A 27,159-nucleotide genomic window follows, 5' to 3' on the forward strand; every position below is an offset into this window, starting at 1 on the left:
GAGACCAGGCCAACAAACCAAAAGCTTGGTTTCTCATTGTTGTCAAATGAGCCTTGTTAAGTTGTGGGTAGACATATCAGATGACACAGCGATTCTCCAAACAGCTCTTGTTTATTCACAGGTCAGAACAGAACTGAACTGAAGGGTTCAGCCAGCCTGCTTATATAGAGCTCCAGTACAACGTAACTGTAACAACTTTCTGTAACTATCCAATCACTGAACGTCACTTTCTATCCTTTATTTGCATATGTGGACCTGAGTAAAAACTATCTACAGTATCCCCCTGCTGGCCCAGGGTGAGAACTTCAGTACATAACAAGCCTCACCATCTTGGGGAATGACCAAGGACGCTCAGTGATCAAGCTGGGATGTAAGGGTTCAGGTGATCCCTGAGGCAACCTGGACTTCAGTTGTTCAGATGAGGCCCATCTCTTGGTCCAACTACCTCCATGGTGTTAGGGATTGGAAGGGCTGTGAAGGGTGTGTGGCAGAGGCAGGGGGCCAGGGAATTGACCCAGGAGAGGAATCTATGGGGTTTGGCACCACCAGCTAGGCAGTAGCCGAGGGAGAGGAATGGTCAGAGCAGTCTGAGGAAGAGGGAGGTTAGCAGGATGTGTGGAGGAAGAGACTGTTCAGCCAAGGGATGGGCCAACTGACTCTCTGCCATCTCCCACCCCACTGTGTCCTAGACCAAGGCGGGGCCTGAAGAGAAAAGTGGAGTGACAGCTTCCACATAAGAGAAGTCTCAGGGTGCAGGCATGTAACCTGTCAGAAGAAGGCAGGTTTGTGTGTGGTCCCATTGTTGCTGCAACTGCTTTGCAGGGCGCAGACCTGGCAAAGTGTGTGTGCATGTGTATCTGGAATACCATGCAAATTGCTTCAAGTGTGAGCTTTCATCAACAAAAAATGACCTATCAGAAATGTGCCTTCGTTGACTGGGGTGCCTGGGACACAAAGGCACATCTGGTAATCACTCGAGAAAGGACCTTCTTGGTGGCTGCTCCCAGACTTTGGAACTCCTTCCCTAGAAAACTAGACTGGCTCCCTCCTTGCTGTCCTTCCTTCTGCTGCTGATGACTTTGGGAACTGAGTGCTTTTATTGAAAGGGCTGGTGCCGTTCTGTTTCTATTGGAATTATTGGTATGGCTCTAACAGATTTTATATATGCATATGGATTTAATTTTATCAATGTTTAATTGTTTTTTAATGACCCCCCTATATTTTTAGCGGTTCTTATTTCTCTCTATAAGCTGTCTTGAGCCTTGTCAGGGAAAAAGGCAGAGCATAAATAAATGTATCAACACTGTCATCATCATTGCTCTCTAAGTGTTGGTGCTGACCTTTAAAGCCCTAAATGACCTTGGCCCAGTATACCTGAAGGAGCATCTCCACCTCTCCACCCCTGTCGCTTAGCCCGGACTCTGAGGTCCTCATCTGAGGGTTTTCTGCTGGGTCCCTCAATGTGAAAAGTGAGGTTACAAGGAACCAGGCAGAGGGCCTTCTCAGTAGTAGCACCCTCCCTGTGGAACGCCCTCCCTTCAGATGTCAAGGAAATAAACAACTATCTGACTTTTAGAAGACATCTGAAGGCAGCCCTGTTTAGGGAAGTTTTTAAGGATTGGTGTTTTATGTTTTTAGATATGCTGTAAGCCACTCAGAGTGGCTGGGGAAACCCAGCCAGATGGGCGAGGTATAAATAAAAGAAGAAGAAGAAGAAGAAGAAGGAGGAGGAGGAGGAGGAGGAGGAGGAGGAGGAGGAGGAGGAGGAGGAGAAGGAGAAGAAGGAGGAGGAGGAGGAGAAGGCTTGGGGAGGGGGCAACTGGCATCTCCACCCACCCAAGGTCTTTATCTACTCCATTTCTTTTTGCTGCAGCCAAAACTTGTGGAGCTTTGGAGGGGGGGAATTGTGTTGTGGGGACAGGATTAGGCCCCCAGGTCACGGGTTTAGCCTCCCCCCACCCCAGTCTTAAAAGAGGCAAAGTAAATTTGCTGTTAATTTTCAGCCTGGATCAAATAAATAAATCAAAAGTAACAAATGATAGAACAAGGATTTCCTTACTGGTTCTTTTCCATCCATTGCTTCCAGCCAGAGCTTCCGGTTGGATTCGGAATAAGCTTGTAGTGTAATGATCCCATGCCTATTTAAAAGACAACAACAAAAGCAAGTGATTCACTTGTTTTCTTTTCTTTTCACAAATTGTGAAGATTGTCTGAAGAGGAAAGTACCATGCTGAGTAAAATGAGGAGGAGTAGGTGCTAGAGCAGAACTGAGTATTTCCAGTGAACTTCTTATCCATGGAACATGTCTCTTCTCTATACAATATGCTCTCTTTCATTATAAGAGCTTCCCAAGTGGAGCTCCTGAGGGCCAGCAGCTGAGACAACTAAACAAAACCACAGTTATTCAAACGGACTATCAAAAACAACATTAAAAGTTTCTGATGTGGACCTTTGGTCACATTCTGCCTTGTCAAGGAGGCCTTCTCAAGGAGCCCGAATTAAAGCAACAACAACAAAAGACTCTAGGGTCAAACAGATTCAAGGAACGAGGGGCAGGGAGGGTAAGAACCCTATTTATTTCAAAACTTCTCTCTTCAAAACAGGGGAAACGTTTAAAAGCAGCCGTGAAGGATTTGCCCATCTGCAATGTTAGTAAACTGCCATCGCCTGGCAAGAGTTTGTTACTGAGTGGCTTGCAGATGCTGCAGATGAAATAGAAACACGGTGCTTTTTTCCTTAAAAAGAAAGAAAAAAAGAGCCAGCTGGCTCTAGCCCTGCAAGAGGAAGGAGGAGGAGAAGGAATGCCTCCATCGCAGCCACCCCAGACTCCCTTCTACTGGCACCGGTGGGGAGAATGACGGAGCTCAAGTCTGCGCTGCTACTGTGGAGACAGCTGGCATGTCGGTCTGTCAGGGCAACACAAAATATTTTCCCAATATACACCCTCCAGAAAAAAGGACTGTAGAAACACATTAACACACATGTCTACTACACCTTCCCAAAGATTCCACTGTGTTTAAAACAAAAATGGCGTATTATCTGAGGTACAACCGTACCACATTACTATAATTCCATAGGGCGCCCTGTGGAACACCCTCCCACCAGATGTGAAAGAGAAAAACAACTACCAGACTTTTAGAAGACATCTGAAGGCAGCCCTGTTTAGGGAAGCTTTTAATGTTTGACAGACTATTGTATTTTAATATTTTGTTGGAAGCCGCCCAGAGGGGCAGGAAAACCCAGCCAGATGGGTGGGGTATAAATAATAAATCATCATCGTAAACATGGGGTCTCCTGGGGTGTATCATTCTACCAGCAATGCACCCCCTAGCCTTTTTTGGGAGGTTTCAGTGGGATAAACAGGAGTGACTGTGTACCAGGAGGAGTTCTGGTACCTTTCCAGAGACCTCCATGTAGAAGGTAGGTAGCACATTGTAGGTAACACAACGGATCATAGGTAGGCTGCTGTAGACCAAGACAGACCATAGGTCCATCAAGCTCTGTACTGTCTGCAGCAGAGTAGGGCACGTCCTAGTGGTGGGGAGGAACAAGGGAGAGGACTGCAACTTTTATATCTGACTTGTAGGCTTACCAGATGCATCTGGGTGAGCCGCTTTAGAAAGCAGGATGCAGGCCTAGGTGGATCTGGCCCGGTAGGGCTCTTATGTTTGAATAAAATCAGGTAGGTTTTAGGTTTTATCTATATCCATCTATAGGGACGCGGGTGGCGCTGTGGATTAAACCACAGAGCCTAGGACTTGCTGATCAGAAGGTCGGCGGTTCGAATCCCCACAACGGGGTGAGTTTCTGTTGTTCGGTCCCTGCTCCTGCCAACCTAGCAGTTCGAAAGCACCTCAAAGTGCAAGTAGATAAATAGGTACCGCCCAGGCGGGAAGGTAGACGGTGTTTCCGTGTGCTGCTCTGGTTTGCCAGAAGCGGCTTAGTCATGTTAACCACATGACCCGGAAGCTGTACGCCGGCTCCCTCGGCCAATAAAGAAGGTGAGCGCCGCAACCCCAGAGTCAGCCACGACTGGACCGAATGGTCAGGGGTCCCTTTACCTTTATCTATAGAGCCAGTGTGGTGTAGTTGCTTAGAGTGCTGGCCGGGGGCCAGTGCCCTTGGGCTAGTTGCTGCCTCTCAGCCTAACCTACCTCGCAGGGTTCTTTTGGGGACTAAATGAGGAGGAGGAGAACCATGTATGCCATTTCTGAGCCCCTTGGAGAAAAATATGGGGTATAAATGCAATAAATCAATTGTAATAAAAATATGGGGTAGGGAAGGAGAATATTTCACGATCTTAGGCTTGGAGGGGGCGCAAAAGGAAAGAGCAGACCGACTAAAGGATGTACGAGAGAAGTGTTATCCACATCTTATAAACATAACACTTACAAAAGATCTGAGAGCCCATTTGAGTTAAGCTCTCTCTTTAAGGTGTAGGCTGGGTGACTGGAGAATTTTAAAGGCCTCTGGAACTGGGTTGCCCTGGGCAAGATAAATAAACTAACAAATAATAATAATAATAATGTGGGTTTTTAATTTTAATTCAACATAGTATCGTAGAGGTGGGAGGAACCCAAGGGTCATCTAATCCAACCCCCTAGCACTGCAGGAATCTCAGCTAAAGCATCCATGACAGATGGCCATCCAACCACTGCTTAAAACATGATCTTTATGAGTGTTCCCAGTTAAGAGGGTTACTCTTTCAAAGCCTACTCTGGATGAAAAAGTGAAACACTCGATATAATTTTTCAGATGCAAATCTATGTTTTTGTCTGCTCTTAACGGTATGGCACAATGCTGCGTAAATGCTTTCGTTTTCTTAAAAGGCATTTATAAAAATGCAAACCTTTCAAAGACTTCGATATCGAAGCAGAAGCGCTTGTCAATTGAATCCGTCTTTCTCCGGATGCAGGATTTCAACTTGAACACTTCCGGTGTACTCGGGACAAGACCATTCTGCAAAACATCAGAAATGGGGAAATTAGAATGCTGAACCGCCAAATTATTTGTTATAGAATTGTGGAGTGGAGTCCCTGTGATGGTTGTACACCTCCTGCAGCCCAGCTGGTGCCAAACGCATTGCTCTGCTTTCCTTTGGACCACATCAGTGAGGCCAAGAGGGTATTTTTGTCATCTGAGCAGCCCAGGACCTCCATACACACTGCCTATGCTTGCGTCCCAGTGAGGTCACTTTGGTGCTCCTAACACAGCTGTTTGACTTCACATCCGGAAGCACACTCCTTTTTCTCTCGAGATAGACCAATGCCAACAACAAAGTAAGGCAGTAGATGTGCTGAATCAGTGCTTGGAAGGGACTGGACAAGGGCCTATCCAGATAAGACTGAGCAGAGACATCACCTTGCCAACAAAGGTCCGTATAGTTCAAGCTATGGTTTTTCCAGTAGTTATGTATGGAAGTGAGAGCTGGACCATAAAGAAGGCTGATTGCTGAAGAATTGATGCTTTTGAATTATGGTGCTGGAGGAGACTCTTGAGAGTCCCATGGACTGCAAGAACATCAAACCGATCCATTCTGAAGGAAATCAGCCCTGAGTGCTCACTGGAAAGACAGATCCTGAAGCTCAGACTCCAATACTTTGGTCACCTCATGAGAAGGGAAGACTCCCTGGAAAAGAACCTGATGTTGGGAAAGATGGAAGGTACAAGGAGAAGGGGACGACAGAGGATGAGATGGTTGGATAGTATTCTCGAAGCGACCAGCATGAGTTTGACCAAACTGCGGGAGGCAGTGGAAGACAGAAGTGCCTGGTGTGCTCTGATCCATGGGGTCACAAAGAGTCGGACATGACTAAACGACTAAACAACAACAACCATTGGTGGGTGGTTCCTCTGACCAGCTGGGTGATGTGGGTGGCCTACTCTAGATTTGGCCCCTCTGAAGGAGGAAGTTTGGGGGTTCTCCTGAATCTGCTGTTGTCACTTGAGGCACAGGTGGCCTTGGTGGCACAGAATGTCACCAATCTTCCAGATGTTGTGTTCCAACTCCCATCAGCCACAGGCAATGCGATCAATAGTCAGGAAAGATGGGAGCTGGAGCTCGATAACTGCTATAGGGTCACAGCTTCCTCATCAGAGCTATAGATTTTCTTTGGTCACTCATGAGCCAGCCAAAGTTGCCCCTAGTGAAAAATGACCTTCCCTTCAGCTCTTCCGCTAACCCAAACAGCTGCAAAGGCACAAGCTGCCCTTACAAAACATTTTAAAGCTGTGCAAAAACAGCTTTTTGTTGTTGTTGTTGTGACATTTCTGTTTAGTTTTTCCAGATTTTCCCTTCCCCGAACTCATCTTCTGGTAACTGCAAGGCTCATCCCTCACCCACAAAAAGAGGGCTACAATATTCAACTAATGAAAAGCATTTTATCTGGTGAAAAATTGTGATTCACACTAAATTCAGAAGCACTTAATGAATTTGTGGGGAACAGATGTGTCCTCAGAAGGAGAGCCCCACACAGAGGGAAAGGCTCTTCTGACATGCTGTCTGCTGTGACGGATGTGGGAACTGCCCCAAACCAAGATTTCCTTCAGTGGTGTTACTTCATGACAGATGCCACCCTAAGGCTGAGGAGTTGTGGAGGCAGGGAAGCAATTCCGCCCTCTCACCCTGCAAAGACCTTGAGCTCATTTCGGATATTTTTCCCTTTCCTTAACTTACACTTATTTCCTTCCGAATGGGAACAACAACAGGGGAACAAACCTGAATAAGCTACATCAACTCCGGGGCTAGTGTAGTTTGATTTGTGGTTTGGGAGCATGTTGGCATATTGGAGGGGGGGCAGCTTTGGTTTCAACCCCCCCCCCCGGTTCTCCTTTGACATACTTCCAAACCTTGTGCCCTGGCATGCCTCCATTTCAGCCCAACCAACGCCGGGAGTTGACAGGGCAAAGGTTGCTAAAGTTTCCACAGTGGCAGAGAGGGAGAAAACCGGCATGGTACCCTCTTCTCCCAGGTCAGAGGTCTCTCTTCACCCGCAGAGAGAGGGAGATCTCATGTTTCCTATGGCCTGCTCTCCCTGGGGCCACTGGATTACTGGGCTGCTTGATTAATTAGCAGGTTCGTTAAAAGCACAGCTTGGTTAACTGACCAAACTGAAACTCATTTGGTCACGATTTCTTTAACTAAGTGATGCCCCTGCCCTAAAGTAATTGTGAATTTATGCAGTTCCTCTCATGCACTAATATTCCTCCCAGTCAGGAGTGCCAACTTGGCACCATCGCGGTCCTCAAAATTGGCAGAGTAGGATCAGATATGATCAGATCAGCTCGGGCTGAGGAGGGAAGATGGCGACGGCAGCAGCTCTGACACAGAAAGGGATATGATCAGAAAAAATCTTTAATGGGGGGAGAGTGGAGATATTTTTTTTATTTGAATTACAAAAGGGGTGTACTTTACAGAGGTTGCATTTGCTTGCATGGAATATTATCACATACAGTTTGAAAAGAGGGTGACTGTAAACTCTGGATGCCTGCCAGCTGTCCGAGGGCCCTGGAGAGCTGGCGTGGCTTTTTATGGAGAAACCGAAACAATCTTTGTGTAACTTACTGATTTCCAAGTACACCCCTACAGTACATTTGAAACATCGGCTGCTTTGGAAAGATCAAAGGCAGTGCAACATCGCTAATTAACTTCAACCTTGGATGGAAGCCCAGAGAGTAGCAGAGCAACAATCAGCAGAAAAGGAGGGGTCATCGAAGGAGGACTGTGCTTTAAAATATGAAGACTGAGAACAATGTGGAAAAAGCCACCTGCGTGATTACAGAAATAAGGAATTGTTACGTAAAACAAGATAGCGAGTTATACCAGAGACTGATTGGTCGAGAGAGGAGATTGTCAGTATCAGGATTGGAAAATTGTGAAGTAACAAAGAAGATAGCAGAAAGATAAAGGATGGACATTTAGCTCTTGCAATCCAGAACATGGGAGGTCTCATTGAAATTAATTAATTCAGACTCTATAATTGGCTGTATTGATTTTTGTTTTTGAATGTGGTAAGATTGGGCTTGATTTGTTATTAATAGGAATGTTTTCCCCCTCTTTACTGGAAAACAAATAAAAATTATTTACAAAAAAAAGAAGTGCCAACTTGGCCCTGCAACCATGGGTACCCGGGGGCCGTGGGCACCGAAAATTGTGGGTGCCCGGCTCCTTCGTGGGGAATTTTGTGGGTGCTTGGGCACCCAGGGAGCTGCAACCTATGTTCCAAATAACTTCCCAGGAACAGTGAAACACAGTGTGGTGAAGTAAAAGAGCCCTCTTTAAGTGAGGAGTGATATTAGGCATGCTTCCAACTTTCGCAAGCAGGGCGCCTTTTCAGACAAACTAGGTCTGAAAAGAGACTCTTTACAGGCAAAGATTGAGGAGGGAGGGTAGAGAGATTTTAAGGGCAAAGCGACAAGAATCCTTCCTGCTTGTCTATTGCCCAAGTGGAGAATGACTGAAGATTAGGCAAAAGGAGCTATGCAAAGAATTAATAATAATAATATTAATAATTTTTATTTATACCCCGCCCTCCCCGGCCAGAGCTGGGCTCAGAGCGGCTAACACAAGTAAAATTACAATAAAAACATAATGGGGGAGAGAAACCAATTTAAAATACAGGTTAAAATGCAATTTAAAATGCAGCCTCATTTTAAAAGTAGTCCATGGATCAAAACCGTAAGGGGAGGGAAAACATAAGGGTCAGACTCAGTCCAAACCAAAGGCCAGGCGGAACAGCTCTGTCTTGCAGGCCCTGCGGAAACATGTCAAGTCCCAAAGAGCCCTAGTCTCTTGTGACAGACCGTTCCACCAAGTCGGGGCCAGTGCTGAAAAGGCCCTGGCCCTAGTTGAGACCAATCTAACCACCTTGTGACTTGGGACCTCCAAAGTGATGTCATTTGTGGACTTTAAAATCCTCCGCGGGGCATACCAGGAGAGGCGGTCCTGTAGGTACGAGGGTCCTAGGCCGTATAGGGCTTTAAAGGACAAAACCAGCACCTTAAACCTGACCCCGTACTCCACCGGGAGCCAGTGTTAAAGCACTGGATGAATGTGATCCCACAGCAAGGACCCTGTAAGGAGCCTCGCCGTGGCATTCTGCACCCACTGGAGTTTCTGAGTCAGCTTGAAAGGTAGCCCCGTGTAGAGCAAGTTACAGTAATCAAGTCTGGAGGTGACTGTTATGAAAAGTTGCACATTAGAACCTTCAAAAATCAGCCCCCCCTCCTTTGGAAAGGTAGCCTGTTTAGCTTTTACTTGGAGTTAAATTAGTTGCTGAAAATTCACAGTGTACCTTGTTGGACGAATGCACGGGTGCAATGGCGCTAATTCACGGAAATGGTTAAAGTACCCATAAATTACCGTATTTTTCGCTCTATAGGACGCACTTTTTCCCCTCCAAAAATGAAGGGGAAATGTGTATGCGTCCTATGGGGCGAATGCAGGCTTTCGCTGAAGCCTTGAGAGCGAGAGGGGTATGTGCGCACCGACCCCTCTCGCTCTCCAGGCTTCAGGAGAGCCCCACCGCCAGACCCACAAGCTCGGGGGACAGTGGGGAGGCGCAGCGCGCCTTTCCCGCTGTCCCCCGACTTGATTAGAAGGCTGGCGGAGGGCTTCCCCCTCCTCCAGCCCCACAAGCTCCCAGAGCCATGCCAAAGCTGCACGCAGCTTCGGCATCGCTCTGGGTCCTGTTCTGGGGGCCCCGCGCTTGGGGGAGGGGGAAATAATTCCCCCCCTTTATTCCCCCCCCCAAATCTAGGTGCGTCCTATGGGCCGGTGCGTCCTATAGGGCGAAAAATACAGTACTGCCATTGCACTTATGATAATGAATAGAAGGTAGTGGTCAGACCCAGGAAAAGATCAACAGAACATGTCTGGGGCTCTGTACATTTAAAGCACATTCTGTCACCCCCCCCCCAAAGAAATCCTAGGAACTGTGGTTTTTTTTGAGGGTGTTGGGAATTATAGCTCTGTAGGGGGCAAACTATGGTTCCCAGGATTCTTTGGGGTAGGATAAAGTGGTTTAAATGTATGCTGTGTACTCTGTGAAGGCCGAACGTCGAAAAGGTTCATTTTTAGTTTTCTTTAAGAAAGAAGAAGCTTTTCTGCAAAACGATGTGGTTTGAGTTTCCGTCTTTGACTGTCAATATCAGACTACATAAAAACCGTTTTGATTTGGACACACCGTAACCCTCTAAGTAGCAACACCTTTCCTAGTTTATGTCCATTCCCTAACTTGAAATCAATGGAGGAAAAGCTACGGTGCCCTTTTCCAATTTAGAAGGCGGTTCGCGATAACACTTACGACTTTCCCTCCAGATTTGGCTTCAGAAACGCTCATCGTGAAGGCTTTCGTCCCTTTGTCGTAGGTACAGTAATGTTTTATCCAGGTGAACCCTAGAGGTCCTAAAAAAGAAAAATAAAGAAAACGGGAGGGAGGGAGAGAGACCAAGAGGTGAAAAGGAAAAATTGTACTTCTCTTATTTGCATAAATGCTTCCTAAGGAAAAATATTCCTGGCAAAATAGATAGAACAATGGTTGCTCTCAGGTCAGGCTGGAGCCAGACATTTATTTATTTTTGTCAGTTTGGGGGAATAAAAGGAAGAGAGATATTCAGCCTTTTTTAAAAAAAAAAAAAGATTTCACACATATTTAATGTATTTTCTGTTATGCCAGCTCACAGAAAAAACTCAGAGAAACCTTGGCGAGAGTGAAGTATAAACATATGTCCTGGTGTATTTCAAGTGAACTTTGCAGGCAATGCCCATGGAAAATGCAGCCCATTACTTCCCCCTCCCCCTAATGCCAAATTAAGATTCTATCCTCTCTCTTTTTTTGGATAACATTCTCAATAAACCGATGTGGGCAGCCAAAGTCCCTAGGGTAGTGAAACAAACAGGCCCAGTGCATTCATTTCCGAGACCAAGGTAATGACTGCGTCACTCCTCCCCACCTCCTCAGCTTAAACAAATGACCAAATCCTTTTCCTCTCCAATAAGAGCGTGTTGAGATGGCCTTCGACTGTTTAATAAAGCACTGCGTGTGCCCAGCATTTCATGGTGTCCTTGCCCTCCTTTTAATAATGCTCAAGGTAATTTCCGATTAGCAGATTTCTTTTTAATCACATTTTGTTATTATCAGTCAACTAAAAGGTACAAAAGGTGCTCAAAGCAATCTGCCGCTATTATTAAAGCGGGGAACTCTGCTTTGGAGGGGGGGGGATAAGCCACGAAGGCCACGGGGCGGGGGAAGAGGGTTCAGTAAAAGGCGAAAACACCTTGATGAGGAAGCCAATCACAGAATTGTAGAGATGGAAGGGACAAAGACAGTCATTTAGTCCAACCCCTTGCAATGCAGTCATAACTTTAAGCTACACTGCCATTGCACTTGCCGTTTTAGATTTGATGATGTTATTAATGTTATTCTTATCATCATCAACAACAACAACAACTGCTCATTAACTATTATATTTATATCTTGCCCCTCCTCCCAAAGCAGCGCAGGGAAGCAAACAACAAGAGATAAAACTGTAAAACACACACACAAACATTTAAAATACCGTATTTTTCGCCCCATAGGACGCACTTTCCCCCTCCAAAAATGAAGGGGAAATGTGTGTGTGTCCTATGGGGCGAATGCAGGCTTTCGCTGAAGCCTGGAGAGCGAGAGGCATCGGTGCGCACCGACCCCTCTCGCTCTCCAGGCTTCAGGAAGCTATCTGCAAGCCTTGCAAGCCCGGCGGGAGTTCCCGCGGGCTCACAAGGCTTGCGGGCAGCAGCCTGCAGCCCCGGCGAGTGTCTGCAAGCCTTGTGCGCTGGGCAGGAGGTCCCGCCGAGCGCGCGAGGCTTGGGGTGGCAGCCTGTTGCCCGAAGCACGGGGAGCCCTCCGTAGGGTGCCCTGTGCTTTGGGCAGGTGTGCGCAAGGCTTGGGGCGGCAGCCGCGGCGGGGGGGGGAATAAATTTTTTTATTCATTCCCCCCCCAAAAAAACGAGGTGCGTCCTATGGGCCGGTGCGCCCTATAGGACGAAAAATACGGTAATTCCAACCCAGGTGCAGACTGGGGAAAGATCTTTTGAGCTACAGAGCCAGCAGCTTAAGAGCCAGTCTACATTTTAGTGCTTATCACACCAGCGCTGCAATAACGGGAGGTTTCTGGGAGAGATGCTCCAAGCACAACTTTTTTCAAGTTCCTGATACAATGATGTCAACACACTGGAAGCCTTCCTGTTCCTGTCTATAGTGGCTCCTGGCAAGGATACTCACAATAGTCTGGTTTGCATGACACAGAAAGCCAAACGATGGCTTACTGGGAGAATGCAAACATCCAGGCTCCGGGAGAGCAACTCACAGCCAATTTCCTCCTTCCTGGCCCTTTTTTATTGTAACTCGCTCTACGTGGGGCTGCCCTTGAGACTGACCCAGAAACTCCAGCGGGTGCAGAATGCCGTGGTGAGACTCCTTATGGGGTCCTTGCTGAGGGATCACATTCACCCAGTGCTATACCAGCTGCACTGGCTCCCGGTGGAGTACAGGATCAGGTTTAAGGTGCTGGTTTAAACCTTTAAAGCCCTATAAGGCCTGGGACCCTCGTACCTACGGGACCGCCTCTCCTGGTATGTCCCACGGAGGACCTTATGGTCTTCAAACAAAAACATCTTGGAGGTCCCGGGCCACAGAAAGGTTAGGCTGGCTTCAACCAGAGCCAGGGCTATTTTGGCTGTGGCCCCGATCCAGTGGAACACTCTGTCACAAGAGACTAGGGCCCTGCGGGTCTTGACATCTTTTCGCAGGGCCTGCAAGACAGAGTTGTTCCACCAGGCCTTTGGCCAAGGCACAGCCTGACCCCCTCCTTTGGTAATTCTTCACAGAACTCTAGCCCAATGGTTGCCATCAATTTGATTTGAACTGATTTTATAATGAATTGATTTTAGAATGCTGTATTATTTTACTGTTGTTAGGAATAAAATTTTATTATTTTATTTATTATTGTTGTTGTTGCTGTTGTTGTTGTTATTATTTTTTATTATTATTATTATTATTATTATTATTATTATTATTATTATTATTATTATTATTATTATTATTATTATTTTGTTCCTGGGCTACACTGAGCCCTCTCCCCAATAACCATGACCTGTATCCTTTCTTACTGGTTGTGGTTACAAGGGAGAAGTTTAACCACAAGTCCTGGTTTGGACAGCACACAAAGCCAGACTTGGGCTGAGCTGAGAGCCGTCTCAGAACCTGTAAGTTCATGAAGTCCCAGCAAGGAATACTTTTGTTTATTGTGCTGTGCGAACCAGGCCAATGTGGTCTTTAAGGTGCTACTGGAAGGAATTTTTTTTATTTTGACTATGGCAGACCAACATGGCTACCTATCTGTGTGTGGATAAGGGCTGATAAAACAACTATTACTACAGAGGAAAGCTTGTGTGCTCACCACTGATATTCCTTTATTGACAGTATTCCCATGGTTAGATGCTGGTTCAAAGAAGCATTATCCTTGCAATAATACGTTCCTGTACATAGTCACTTTCTATACAAACACTGGATATGTCTATGCAATGTCGCACACTTATGGAGTTTTGGGAGAAAGTACTAGATTATATAAATATTTCCATAGTACTGGGGTGGCGGGGGGGTGGTGGCGGGGAGAGAGCTAATACTGTCATAGGATAATATTCTTTTAAATTATGTACTGCCCATATGGAATTTGACAACTGGTCATCCTAAATGGATTCCTCACGCCCTCACTACAGCTGAAAGACTTATATTGATCCACTGGAAGGATAAATATATGGCCCCCTTTAATCAATGGGTAGAAGGGCGAAGGTGGCGCTGTTGTCTAAACCACTGAGCCTCTTGTGCTTGGCAATTGGAAGGTCGGTGGTTCGAATCCCCGTGACGGGGTGAGCTCCTGTTGCTCTGTCCTAGCTTCTGCCAGTCTCACAGTTCAAAAGCACACCAATGCAAGTAGACAAATAGGTACTACTGTGGCGGGAAGGTAAGCAGTGTTTCCGTGCGCTCTGGTTTTCATCGCGGTGTCCCGTTGCACCAGAAGTGGTTTAGTCATGCTGGCCGCATGACCTGGAAAGCTGTCTGTGGACAAACGGCGGCTCCCTTGGCCTGAAAACGAGATGAGCGCCGCAACCCCATAGTCACCTTTGACTGGACTTAACTGTCCAGGGGTCCTTTACCTTTTACTTTTACCTAGAAGGCACGACAGCTCTTACAAAATACAAATTTGTAGACACAGAGTGTATGGAGAGCTTGTAGACATAGATTGTGTATGGGCAAATATAATGATATTTGCAATGTCATAAAAAAATAAATGTGTATTAGAATAATAATTTCATTTAAATACCTTTGCATTAGACAAGAACGTATGGAATTATTGTGGTTTTTCTTCTTCTTTGCATTTCTTATGCATTTTTTGTTTCTTTTTTTATTTGTTCACTTTATTTTAATTGAGATATTTTCAAAGAAATGTAAATATGATTGTATGCTGGCTCTCTGGATGACTAGGGCAACTCTCATATCCCTTTCATGCTAATCAAACCTGGCTCAAAGATATCAGCACAGTGATGGGAAAGACAGCATCATCTGTCATAAAGGTAAGAGAGACCTGCTGGACCAAGCCAGTGGCCCATCTAGCCCAGGTTTCTTTTCTTACCAAGACCAACCAGATGCCTATGGGAAGTCCACAAGGTAGAACCTCAGTCCAACAGCGATTCCCAGCAGCTGGTGAACAGAGGCCTAATGCTCAGTGTGCAGTTTGACTTGGATGTGTTAAATACTCACGCTTCTCTTGAACGTAGAGATAGCCTTCCATTGTCCACTGGCTTGGTGGCCTGTAGTCCTGGCTGGCAGACTTCATTCTCTGCATAAGCCGTTCCACTTCCTGCCTTGTGCTTTCAAAATTATTCCGGGTCTGTAAAACGACAACAACAACAGAAGCGATGAATTAAGCTCATGCCAATGCAATTTTGAGAGCGGCCTACCAAAATGGAACTGACGTCTGCTCTGAGGGAATTGCAGTAAAAGTAAGCCTTGTCAAATGCTGCTTTTACTACCCACCCCTAACTCGGACAGCCGCTCCAGAAGGTTACCATGGTGTTGAAAGCCGCTGAAAGGTTGAGGAGACACATTCACGTCAAGCATCCTTTTCACGCATTCATTTGTTCGGGCACTGAATGAGAAGCTAAGAAGTAGTTCAGGTCTATTAGCAAAAAACTGTCAACCACATGTAAGGAAGCTTCCCTATGATTTCTGTTCTACCACACTGCTTGTATGAGTTTCCAAATTCCTCAAAAAGCGCAAAAATATACAGAGTTCTGGACTGGAGAGGCGGTGTGCGAGGTTTGAAGAACACAGCCCCTGTTTGTACAGATCCACTAACACCGTGTGCACAACTCATTTTGCAGCAAGGTGCTCTAAACCAACCAACAAAAAGAGACAAATAAGAACAGATCTTAGCCAAAAGAACAGATCTTAGCCAAAAGGCCGAGGTGGGATTGTCCGTTAGTTAATGAATTTTGGAAACAGATTGGTATAGAAATATCAGGAATTGTGGGTAGGAAGGTGGGAATATCTAAATTAATGGTTCATATTAGTCTGAGTAGCACCGAGTTAAAAACAAAAGAGGAATGTAAATGGGTAAAATTGATGGTAACAGCAGCCAGACAGGTTATAGCGAGTAATAGGAAAAATGCAGAAGAGCTAGGGGTGAACCAATGGAGGAAAAAACTAAATAATATCATAATTTTAAATACCTAACTGTGAAGATACATAGAATGAAAGGGTTTAAGGTCAGTGAGAAAGAGGAGGATTGATTTGAGAGGATATTGAATTATTTGAGTAGGTTTGAACAATTGGGGGCAATTAAAATGTTAACGGGTGGCGGGTGGGTTAGCGGGTGGTACTGTGGGTTAAACCACAGAGCCTAGGACTTGCCGATCACAAGGTTGGCGGTTCGAATCCCCGCGACGGGGTGAGCTCCTGTTGCTCGGTCCCTGCTCCTGCCAACCTAGCAGTTTGAAAGCACGTCAAAGTGCAAGTAGATAAATAGGTACCGCTGCGGTGGGAAGGTAAACGGCATTTCTGCGCGCTGCTCTGGTTCGCCAGAAGCGGCTTAGTCATGCTGGCCACATCACCTGGAAGCTGTCTGCGGACAAATGCCGGCTTCCTCGGCCAATAAAGCGAGATGAGCGCCGCAACTCCAGAGTTGGTCACGACTGGACCTAATGGTCAGGGGTCCCTTTACCTTTTTAAAATGTTAAAAGTTAAATAAACCTTGTGGATGGAGGAGTGTTAACGTATATAAAATTGTACATATAGTTGATTTGAATATGTTATTATTGATTATGTATACCCAATGTATCAGCCGCCTGGGGGGTTTCACTGTTTGTGTTTTGGTTGTTGGTAAAAAATAAAATTTTAAAACTTCTTAAAAAAGAGAGAGAGAGAGGAAAATTCTCGGGTAAATCTTTTGCTCCAAAGGAAATTGAATTTGTGTTCAGGCAGAATACTTACCGTATTTTTTGCTCTATAAGACTCACTTTTTCTCTCCTAAAAAGTAAGGGGAAATGTGTGTGCATCTTATGGAGCCAATGCAGGCTGCGCAGCTATCCCATAAGCCAGAACAGCAAGAGGGATTGCTGCTTTCACTGTGCAGCGATCCCTCTTGCTGTTCTGGCTTCTGGGATTCAGAATATTTTTTTTCTTGTTTTCCTCCTCCAAAAACTAGGTGCGTCTTATGGTCTGGTGCGTCTTGTAGAGCGAAAAATACGGGTAGCTTACTTGCAGAGCTACCCAAAATTTTGTGCTATCTACATGCCCACTAAAGAGTGGTTACACTAACTGAAATTGCTTTGGCAATGTGTTCATTCAGGGGTGGGGTAGAGGGAGTTGGGGATGCACGAAAGGGACATTGCAACTCCAAATGGTGTAGGAGGCCCTGTTTCCTCTTGCACCTGTCCATTGTACCAATCAGTGCTTGTCCAAAAGTACAAAGGTCTTCCTACGATGCTCCTACTAGAAACAGTCAGGGGGGGAATCAAGCAGGAGGCTATTTAGAACTGCAGTCCGCTTTAACTCAACAGGGCTTATTTCTGAGTTGACGTGCATAGCTAGCCTTGAACACATTTCTAAGAGCCTATCATAGGCTACACTGGATAGTACTAGACCTGCCAAGGCTACAGGAGATGTCCAGGAATAAAAGGATTAAAGGATTGCAAGAGATTCAGATATTGTGAGAACACCTAATACTTGTTGACTTGGGTATGGCAACAACAAAGACTTTCTGTTCCAGAAAGAACATGTAGTGGATTTGTCAAAAACATGGCAGATGCAGGAAGGCGCGCCAGAAATACGACGACAGGTTTTGTAACTAGCAGAAGTCAAATTCGCTTACCCCCAAGAACCCCTTTTCCTGTGCAGCAAAAAATCCAACAGCATGCACAGATACTTTCAAAAGTCCAACAGGGGCATGGAATCACCCTGCCATGCAACTGAAGCTGGTGCATCTAACTGATGCACGCTCATGGCTAGAAGCCCCCCTTGACTCAGAAACTTATTAAGTGGCTTAGCTAAAGAACTTATGGGCTCAGCGCATATTACGAACAGTAAAAATTGCCCTGCACCACTAGAGTAGCAACGACAAGAGTACAGAGAAGGAACGTGCTGCATGTCGTGAAGCAACAGTGACCCCTGGTGCTTAAAAAAAGTTAAGGGTTTAGTTACAAACTTAATCACATTGCTCTTAATGCGTTTCTCCCCTCCCTAACCTTCTTATTTGCCTCAGTTCTTTTTGGGAGGGAGATAAATGTGATAGGTGACTCCCACAAAGGCCATATTCTGCTCCCCACATTTTCCTAATCCTTTGCCTCAAGTCTCTGCAGAACCTGAAGGTTTGAGCGAACAACTCAGCAATTTCTGTTACCCACACAAGTTGTTTTGTTGTGCGTATTTGTTTTAAAGCTGCTAATTGCTGCCTTGGGCTCCTTGAAAGAAGGTAAATACACACACACACACACACACAAACTTGCATTGATGAATTGGACTACGTCCAGTAGTTTTTAACGTTTGATCTTTATCAATATTTTCTCATGAATATTTCATATTGTTTTATGTAAACTACTTAGAGGTTTATGAACCCCTTATCCACATCCTCGAGCCTTACTAACTGAAACATAAATCTTGTCAAGTAAGTAAATAAATACATTTCCTACAGGTGGGCACTTTACTTCACTTATTAGGAGCTTATATGCCTTCAGGGATTTTTTTTTAAAGGAAAGAAACCACTCCTAACCAACTATGTAATCTGGATGGAAGATGGCATTTATTATCCAAATTTCTTCCATCTCTAACCGCCTACAGTATTGGATGTTAAGGGTGGAAGTTTAATTCTGTACTTTTCACAGAGACTGGATTTGCAGAGAGGTTCTGAAATTCTGACCGCAGGTCATTCCTTTTATCAACTGCTTGCTTCCAAAGATTTCTCCCTTTAAACTATTCTTACTGGGGGAACATTTCCAATTAACGGTATTATGTGAAGCGCTGGCAACATCAGCACCAGAGACTGGCATTGCTGGGCAGACCATGACAAGAGGAAGAGGAAGAAGATGCAACCTCCGTTTGTTAACCCAACAGCATGGATTAGGACCACTGGGAAATGGCCAAAAGGCAGACCCACGCCAGATGTGCTTGTATGTGTTTTCCACTGAAGACATTTTGCCCAAGCTGCCATCTCATTAGATCTGGAGCCAAGATTTAGTGCTGGTCATCTGAAATCAGGGGCGGCAAACCTGTTTCATCATCCCAAGGCTCACGGTCCCTTCTGAACAGCCTCGCACCTCACCTGGGGAGGCATCCGAGGGCCGCATGCCATTGCTGGAAGGGGCCAGGAGCAAAAGTGGGCGGAGCAATGAATGCAAATTTCACCTCTGTACAGTGGTCTACATTCTAAACACACTCACACACCTTTCTCTATTCTCTAGCCTGACACATCGGACATCAGGCACACTGAGCGACAAGTGCTCAGGGTGCAATGTAGGGTTGCGAGGTGTGGCACACAGAAAATTCTGTGGGGCAGATTAAGAGAGGCCTGGGGGGCAGGCGGGCTGCATTTGATTCCTGAGTCCTGAGGTTTCCCAGCCCAGTCTAAAACGAAGCTCATTTTCTCTGTCTGAATCAGAGATTCAGCTTTGCACTCACTTTTTATTAATATTATTATTTCAGCCCCTTGTTGAGCAGGACTGGGTGAATGCTGCAATTCTATGGAAGTGCAAGAAAGGGAATTGCAGACATCAGAATGTAACATTTTGCTGCCTGGAAACCTTGATTTTAAATTATCTTTTATTTATTTTCAGATCATGTATCTGCCTGCCATTATGGCTATATTAGAATCGTGTGCTTAGAAGTGTGAGCAATGGCTCTGGCTTTCAGGAGCACAAAGGGTGGCTGGATTTAAATTTTTTTAAAAAACCTTTTTGGCTGGGATGGGGCTTCTATGGCCTGTATAGCTTACTTCTCTTCCACATGTCTAGCAAAACAGCTTTTTTAAAAAATAAAATAAAATAAAAGCATGCTAAAGAAAGGAAAAAATATGCAAAATTTATTTGATTTTGATCATTTATAGGGCCATCAAAAAGGGACGTGGGTGGCGCTGTGGGTTAAACCACAGAGCCTAGGACTTGCCGATCAGAAGGTCGGCGGTTTGAATCCCCGCGACGGGGTGAGCTCCCATTGCTCGGTCCCTGCTCCTGCCCACCTAGCAGTTCGAAAGCATGTCAAAGTGCAAGTAGATAAATAGGTACTGCTCCGGCGGGAAGGTAAACGGTGTTTCCGTGCGCTGCTCTGGTTCGCCAGAAGCGGCTTAGTCATGCTGGCCACATGACCCGGAAACTGTACGCCAGCTCCCTCGGCCAATAAAGCGAGATGAGCGCCGCAACCCCAGAGTCGGTCACGACTGGACCTAATGGTCAGGGGTCCCTTTACCTTTTTAGGGCCATCAAAATTGGGCCTTGCTTGGTTCCAAAACTGAATGGGCTAAGCATAGAGTTGTCCTCCCCATTCAAAGTGAGGCTCAAACCCACAACCCTGAGATTAACAGTCTCATGCTCTACCAACTGAGCTAGTGTGACCCTGCCTGTCTACCTCTGTGCACAGGGCAGGGTTTATACATCCTTTTGCTTAAGTCCGTTTAACGTACTGGACATCCCGAATGGGGTTGTTTATCTGAACTGGGGGCAGCGCAAGTTGTACTAATTCAAAGCGTAGAGACGTGAAATCGATAACCTGATTCCCCGCCCAAGGCAGGCAGGTGAAAATCAGTGTGACTAAGCAATACAAATGAAGCATATTGCATTTATGCATGAGCTCCCTTGATTTGTTTTCAAGAGATTTTAGCCTCGCAACAGAGCAAGGCTTTCGTTAACGCTGGAGTTCAGTGATCTGAGAAGCTGTGATAAACGCCGCTCCGTCTTACATTCTGCAAGTTGAACTGCAGCTGTTGCTTGTATGGTGCAAACTCCTGGGCCAGCTCATATCCCTCGTGGTAAAAGGTAAATAATCCCTGAAGAAAGGCCAAAAGCTGAAAGGGGAAAAAAATGTACCATCCGTTATTAATTGTTTTCCTTATCTGCCCTTCACCAGAAGGTCCCAGGGCAAGTTACAGCATATAAAACACAATTAAAACAGTAAAAAAACACAAACCACCCACAATCCCAGAACAATAATTCCATGCAACGCATTACAGGGAGAATTCCCAAATCAGTAAATTTCAAGGGCCATGGAAAAGACATGCCTCTTCAGCAACCAACAGAAGCTGTAAAGAGACGGTGCCAGGAAGGCATTACACATTCTTGGGGCCACCACCAAAAAAGCCCTCTCAAGAGCTGCTTGCTTCCCCGCAAAAACTCACAAGCGGCAGAAGAGTCTCCTCCACTGATCTTAATCCATCGACTCATCAAAAGGGAAGGAGGCGCTCTTTCAGATATTTGAGGTCCACATTGTTTGGGGCATGCACACACGAATGCACGTATGAAGCAGGCATGCAACAGAGAACTCTTAGGATAGCTTTGGAGAGGGCAGAATTTACTTTCAATGGGAAGAACATACGTTGTGGTTATTGTAATGTGCCAAGGGTGGTTTACAGTGCTGGTGAAGCCCCTTTCGGCCATTTTGCCAACTCCTTTTGATGCTGCAAAAGGATCAGGCAAGAGCTTACAACATGGGCGTAGCCAGGATTTATGGGGGGGGTCTTTGGGGGGGCATGGCAGGTTTCATGTTGGAGGGGGGAGAACCTGACTTATTTTTCTTGATTTACTTGATTGGCTACACCCATGGTCTACAACCATAATGGGTCAAAAAAAGGAGTGGAAGATGGACTGGAGCAAAGGCACAAAGAGGAAAGACACAGGGGAGTTTGAAACAGGGACAGAAAAGGTGCAGAAGAGAAAGATGCACACAGCCAGGAGCCTGAGAGAAGAGTCGGTTTAAAAATGTGCATTTCGATTTAGAAGACATCTGAAGGCAGTCCTGCTTAGGGAAGTCTGTAATGTTTGCTGTTTTGTTGTATTTTTTATATTTTGTTGGAAGCTGTCCAGACAGATGGGTGGGGTATTTTTATTTTTATTATTATTATTATTAATTTCAAAACTAACAGCAAACTCCGAGGACAGGGGGAAGGCTGCCTTTAAATTTAGTTTCAATCAAATCTGGCCCAGGGATAATGTAGGTGATGTATCTGGCAACCTATCAAGAGAACAAACTGCAAAAGAGATTTTGTTTACTTAGTTTGCTTTGCCATTTAAACAGAGGCCCGATTTTTAATCTGCGGGCAAACCTGTCAAGTAAACCTTTCAGTCTTACTAATAATGCTCCAGGGCCAGCAGAAGGTCCAAAAAATGCAAACACCAATCTTTCTGAATCTCCTGGTAGCCCATCTTGCTATTATACCCTCCAGGCACACCTGTTCACTATTCAAGCGCTGCTGCCACCTTCAGATCAAAAACTGCTTTGTTCTTACTATCATTAAAAAAACAGAACAAACTTGTTCTGTACTGAAGGAAAAGACTTACTGGCACTAGATGGCAGCAATGTCAAACTTAACACGCAGCATTCAATTCCCTATACCGAAAGTTAATACGAGTTATTTCTTTGAGCAAGCAAGGTTTCCGGAGTCATAGCCCCAAACACATTTCGTTTTGTTTTTTCAGGAGAAGGGCTGTCAACCCACCCATGTGGTCAGTGTGTATGATGCTCCAGCCATAATGTTCAGAGCTGCATATGTACTGCTTAGTATACCGGCTGGAGATAATCTACTGGGATGCAGAGATGCTCAGTGTGTGCTAAGAGGTTCAAAATATTTCTCAACACACGTGAAACATTTCAGCCTTCAAGTATTGTTAGCCCAGAAATGGAAACAAGAAGAAATTACGACGAAAGAAGAATGGCAGACGAAATTAATGGACTATGCAGAATTGGACAAAATGACAGGAAGGATTCGAAACCTGCGGGACCAGAGATTTACAGAAGATTGGAAGAAGTATATGAATTATTTGAAGAGCAACTGTATTCAACAAATTACGCTAGTAGGACTACAAGAAGTTTTGTAAGGAGAAATATGTGAAGTGTTACAAAGTAGAAAAAGATAGAGATATTGGTTATGAGTTTGAAATGTAATAGGGAAGATAAGAAATGCATACTGAGAGATTAGATTGGAAAATTTTCAGACAGGATTGATGGAAGTCAAAAATTTGAATAAGATGTAAAAGTATGTTTAATTACTGTTGAAAATGATATGTTAAAAAAAACTAACAAAAATTATATATATAGAAGCAAAAGAAAAAGGAAACATTTCAGCCTTCACTAGTATTCAGTCTCAGATTTCCAGAGGCCCTCGGGCAGCAGGAATGTCATTGAATATGGCATTTTCCTTCCACCTCAGCTTGAAAGGGAGTTTTGGAGAAAGGGCGTTTTGGAATTCCTGTTCAAAATGCAAATGGGGCAGGCAGAAACAACTGCAATTGTCTCTGCTGCATCTAGTTTGACCCTCAAGGCCCCCACTTTTAGCCTGAAAGATGGAAGGTGTGAAAACTGAGAATTCTCTTGAGGTCCGCAGACTGCATTGAGTGCGCCTGTGCAAAGTGTGAATGGCCTTCGCCACTGATTCACCCAATAAGCAAATACCCAGCTTCTCCACCCTGCAGATGTGGCCTTGCTCTTCGCTAGACTCCTCAAGCAACAGAGAGAGCCAGGGAGGTACCTGGAAGAGAAGGAACCCAGGGAGGATGCAAAACACTGTATTTGAGGACCCAAAGTTCCACTTAATTTAATTCGGGAAAGGAAACACCAGTGGTGTTTTGGACAGTAAAAGCAGGGGAGGCAAAGGTTTGCTTAAATGCAAACTGACTGGATCCTGCCCTGCGATCTCCTTGGCAAGGATGGGCAGGGTTAAAATACTTTCAAATAAATAAATGAACTCTTTCTCCCTGCTGTTTCTCAATTATTCTACCCACCCACTCCAAATTCCAGGACATGGGGCAAAGCCCCTGGGGAAGGCAATCTGAAGTTAGGCAAATAAATGTCAAGCAAAGTATCATTATTCCAGACCTAACTTCTCCTCTGGAAGTGGCTTTTCTGCTGCCGTTTTTTTTTTTAAGGGCCAACAGGGGGTAATGTTACCTGATATCATAAGATCAGTTGTGGCCCTGAGAGAGATTTTTATTGGTAGCTTTGTTTTAAATGCAGCTGTTTTTAATTAGTGCTTTAAGTCAGATCTGGCCAGACTTCTACAGGCTGCATTCAGACACAACAATAAACAATGGATAATTCTTATGGAATGAGCCCAGACAAGTCTTAGGCTAGCACTGTCTCCTCCTTGGTGCAGCTGCAAGGAGAGAAGAAACTTCTGTTTTGCTTCCATTTTGAATTAACCACAGTTTAGTGTGACATTCCTACCCTAAACTGCGCCTGGTTAGTCTTAACTATGGTTTGCCGAAACAAGCCAACTTCAAACCTTGGTTTATGAAGCCAACACATTTCAATAAATTATAGTTTTATAGATTAACTTGATGCAGTTTACGGTTCAGATATAACACTAAACTGTGTTTAATTCAAAATAGAAGCAAGATGCTTATACTCTCCCCCTCTTAGTAGGGAGAAGAGGGAGAAAGAATGCACAACTGAGGCTCACCTAGGCTTCCTGTAACAATCAACGATAGATTCGTGTTTTGTCAAGACACAGTCACTGGGGTTGATGACAGCGTGGTCCATCTGAATTCAGGATTGCCATTTTTCACCAATGCCTGGCTGGTGAATCTGTTTCCATTACTGCCCTTCAATGCCAGAGGAAGTTTCGCTGAGCATAACCATGAGGGTAAGAGATTCTGGGTTTAACCCAGAGTAATACTTAAGAGCAGATCCACTGAAACCAATGGGAATCAAATTACACATGACTAAGTCCCATTGAGCTTAACAGGTCCACTTTAAGTAGGAACAACTCTGAATCTAATCCATTAACGTGTTATGCAGCTGTTTAAAAAGCTTTTGCCCTGCAGAAACAAGCACTAAGCAAAATTCAGGGTCCATTATCCTTAAAGCAAAAATGTGGCCCATTTGATTGTTAGAAAACACCAATCTCTCTTTCTCTCCCCTCATCCCTATATTCCAGATCACCAACAAAATCAACTTAAGACTGGATAACCAAGGATCTTTCGAGCTATCTGTATTTTTAAAATAAATACATGAACCAGGAAGACAGTAACTTTTTGACGAATTAAAGGCTAGAGGTCAAATTCCTACCCTATCCAAACTGGAAGTGCAATCTTCTTCCTGTGAGAATGAGATGACCAAAGAATCTCAGGGTCACCAACACTACATAAAAATAAATAAAGGACGTTTTGCGGGCTTCAGATGTTGTCATTTTCCCTTGGTCCTCATAGCTCAGCTGCTAACTCACCCTCGTGGCTAGGGCTGCGTTAAACTACCATAAGCTTTGATTTATTGCTCTGATTTATTGAGTGATTCAGAGCCTAGGTAAACATGCAACTGATAAAAGCCCAACCGGCCAAAATCAGCCTCCTCAACCTCCAGTCGTACTGTGGGCGGGTTCACACAACATGTACTTTCAGCACATGTGAACGAGTCATCGCTGACTAAATCAACAGAGACAAATGTAGCATCAGCCCAAATAAAGTGTCTTTTGATAGAGCTAGTCCAATTGCAAATGGGAGCAAAGACAGCCATTGTGTAAAGTTCAGGTACAGCTCAGCTGGTACAGCATAAGGCGCTGAATCTCAGGGTCGTGGGTTTGAGCCCCACGTTGGGCAAAAGATCCCTGCATTGCAGGGGGTTGGGACTAGGTCACCCTCGTGGTGTCTTCCAGACTCTACAATTCTATGGTTCTGATTGGCCCTCAGGCTTCTGCTGCCACTAATTTTAAAAGCTGATGCGCGAGATGACCAGTGTGGTATAGTGGTTAAGAGCAGTGGACTTGTAATCTGGTGAACCGGGTTCGCTTCCCCGCTCCTCCACATGCAGCTGCTGGGTGACCTTGGGCCAGTCACACTTCTCTGAAGTCTCTCAGCCTCACTCACCTCGCAGAGTTTTGTTGTGGGAGAGGAAGGGAAAGGAGAATGTTGGCCGCTTTGAGACTCCTTAGGGTAGTGATAAAGCGGGATATCAAATCCAAACTCTTCTTCTATAGCTAAGTACGCCATTTCCACAGACACTGCAAAATCCAGTGAAGTGGGACATGTAACAACGCTGCTCTTCTTCATGTGTGGCCAAAATGCTTCTCCATCTATTTGTTGAGTTGTTGAGCAGCAGAGGCATTGACCCTTTTGTAGGACTCTCTGCATGCAGAAGGTCTCAGATTCCATTCTCTGCATCTCCCTAAAAAGATCTCAGGTAGCTGGTTTGGAGAAGAACTCTGTGTGAGTCACTACTCACGTGGGCAGAACTGGGCTAGATCAGGGTGCCTCAAAGTGCTGCTGAACTGCAACTCCCATCATCCCTGACTATTGGCCATGATTGATGCGGCTAATGGGAGCTGGAATCCAATGACGGGTGGAAGGCCACATATTAGCCAACCCAGAAAGATCACCAGTCCGACCCACATTTGCCAGCTTTATAAACAAAGCCAGCAAAGTATTAACAGAGATGTCTGTTACCATCAATAAAACTTTTACTTTGTACTGATGCAGGTTACCTGCCAGTATCCATGCATCTGTGTATTTAAGTATAAAAAAAAAATCACTTGTTTATTTGCTCTGATCTATGTATTGTTACACAAATTTGCCTGCATTTAATTAAATAGTGTCTATTCCATTCCAGCAGCAATGGACTTCTTCTGCCAGGGTCAAGAGCAAGAACGGCTGCTACAGTTTTCCAGGAAATATTTTTGATAAAGCAGCTGCTAAAAAGTGAGGAGCTGGGGTTTTTTTTACGTTACACACACAAACATCAAGGAAAATCTGAGCTGATTTTGTTTGCTTTGAAAACCTGCAGTTGTGTCCAATATCTTAACTCCTTGCTAAAAGTAAAAAATAAATAAATCAGGAGTTTCTGGAAGGAAGCGTACAAGGCGCCATCCAACCACCTTTGGGACTCCACTCCAGATTTGTGTAGGTTTTACTCCTTAGCATTTTCTTCTCCTGAGGTCCAGCGCCGAGAGCCTTCTGGCGGTTCCCTCGCTGCGAGAAGCCAAGTTACAGGGAACCAGGCAGAGGGCCTTCTCGGTAGTGGCACCTGCCCTGTGGAACGCCCTCCCACCAGATGTCAAAGAGAACAACAACTACCAGACTTTTAGAAGACACCTGAAGGCAGCCCTGTTTAGGGAAGCTTTTAATGTTTAATAGATTATTGTATTTTAATATTCTGTTAGAAGCCACCCAGAGTGGCTGGGGAAACCCAGCCAGATGGGCGGGGTATAAATAATAAATTATTATTATTATTATTACTCCTGGAGATGTCTCACAAGGTGGTCAAAGTTTAGGAGCAGAATTTTCCTTCTCCTAGATGGGCTGCCTTCCCAGATTGATGAGCCCCGCCTGCCCCTCATTTTCCTCTCCAGAATGTACAGAAACCGCCATCTTGACAGTTGGACCCACTATTGGTCTCATCTGCTCAATCCACCAGTTCTCAAAGCAGCTAA

The 27,159-nt window shown here is 45.1% G+C and overlaps 1 protein-coding gene across 2 annotated transcripts in view; it reads right to left on the bottom strand.

The window, feature by feature from the left end:
* Positions 1 to 27,159, bottom strand: part of ARHGAP42 (Rho GTPase activating protein 42) — a 160,743-nt gene that overhangs the window by 31,482 nt on the left and 102,102 nt on the right. For both annotated transcript variants that reach the window (XR_014525172.1, XM_083499416.1), the window contains exons 7-11: positions 20,488 to 20,592; positions 14,802 to 14,931; positions 10,305 to 10,405; positions 4,850 to 4,959; positions 2,060 to 2,138 (exon numbers count right to left, since the gene is read on the bottom strand). Coding sequence is in view for 1 of the 2 variants with exons in the window: in XM_083499416.1 (XP_083355542.1) it covers positions 2,060 to 2,138; positions 4,850 to 4,959; positions 10,305 to 10,405; positions 14,802 to 14,931; positions 20,488 to 20,592 (525 nt within the window). In the remaining variant the exon portion in view is untranslated. The remainder of the gene's footprint in view (positions 1 to 2,059; positions 2,139 to 4,849; positions 4,960 to 10,304; positions 10,406 to 14,801; positions 14,932 to 20,487; positions 20,593 to 27,159) is intronic.

This window comes from Podarcis liolepis (assembly GCF_965112155.1).
Source record: "Podarcis liolepis genome assembly, chromosome: 4".
Classification (NCBI taxonomy): domain Eukaryota; kingdom Metazoa; phylum Chordata; class Lepidosauria; order Squamata; family Lacertidae; genus Podarcis; species Podarcis liolepis.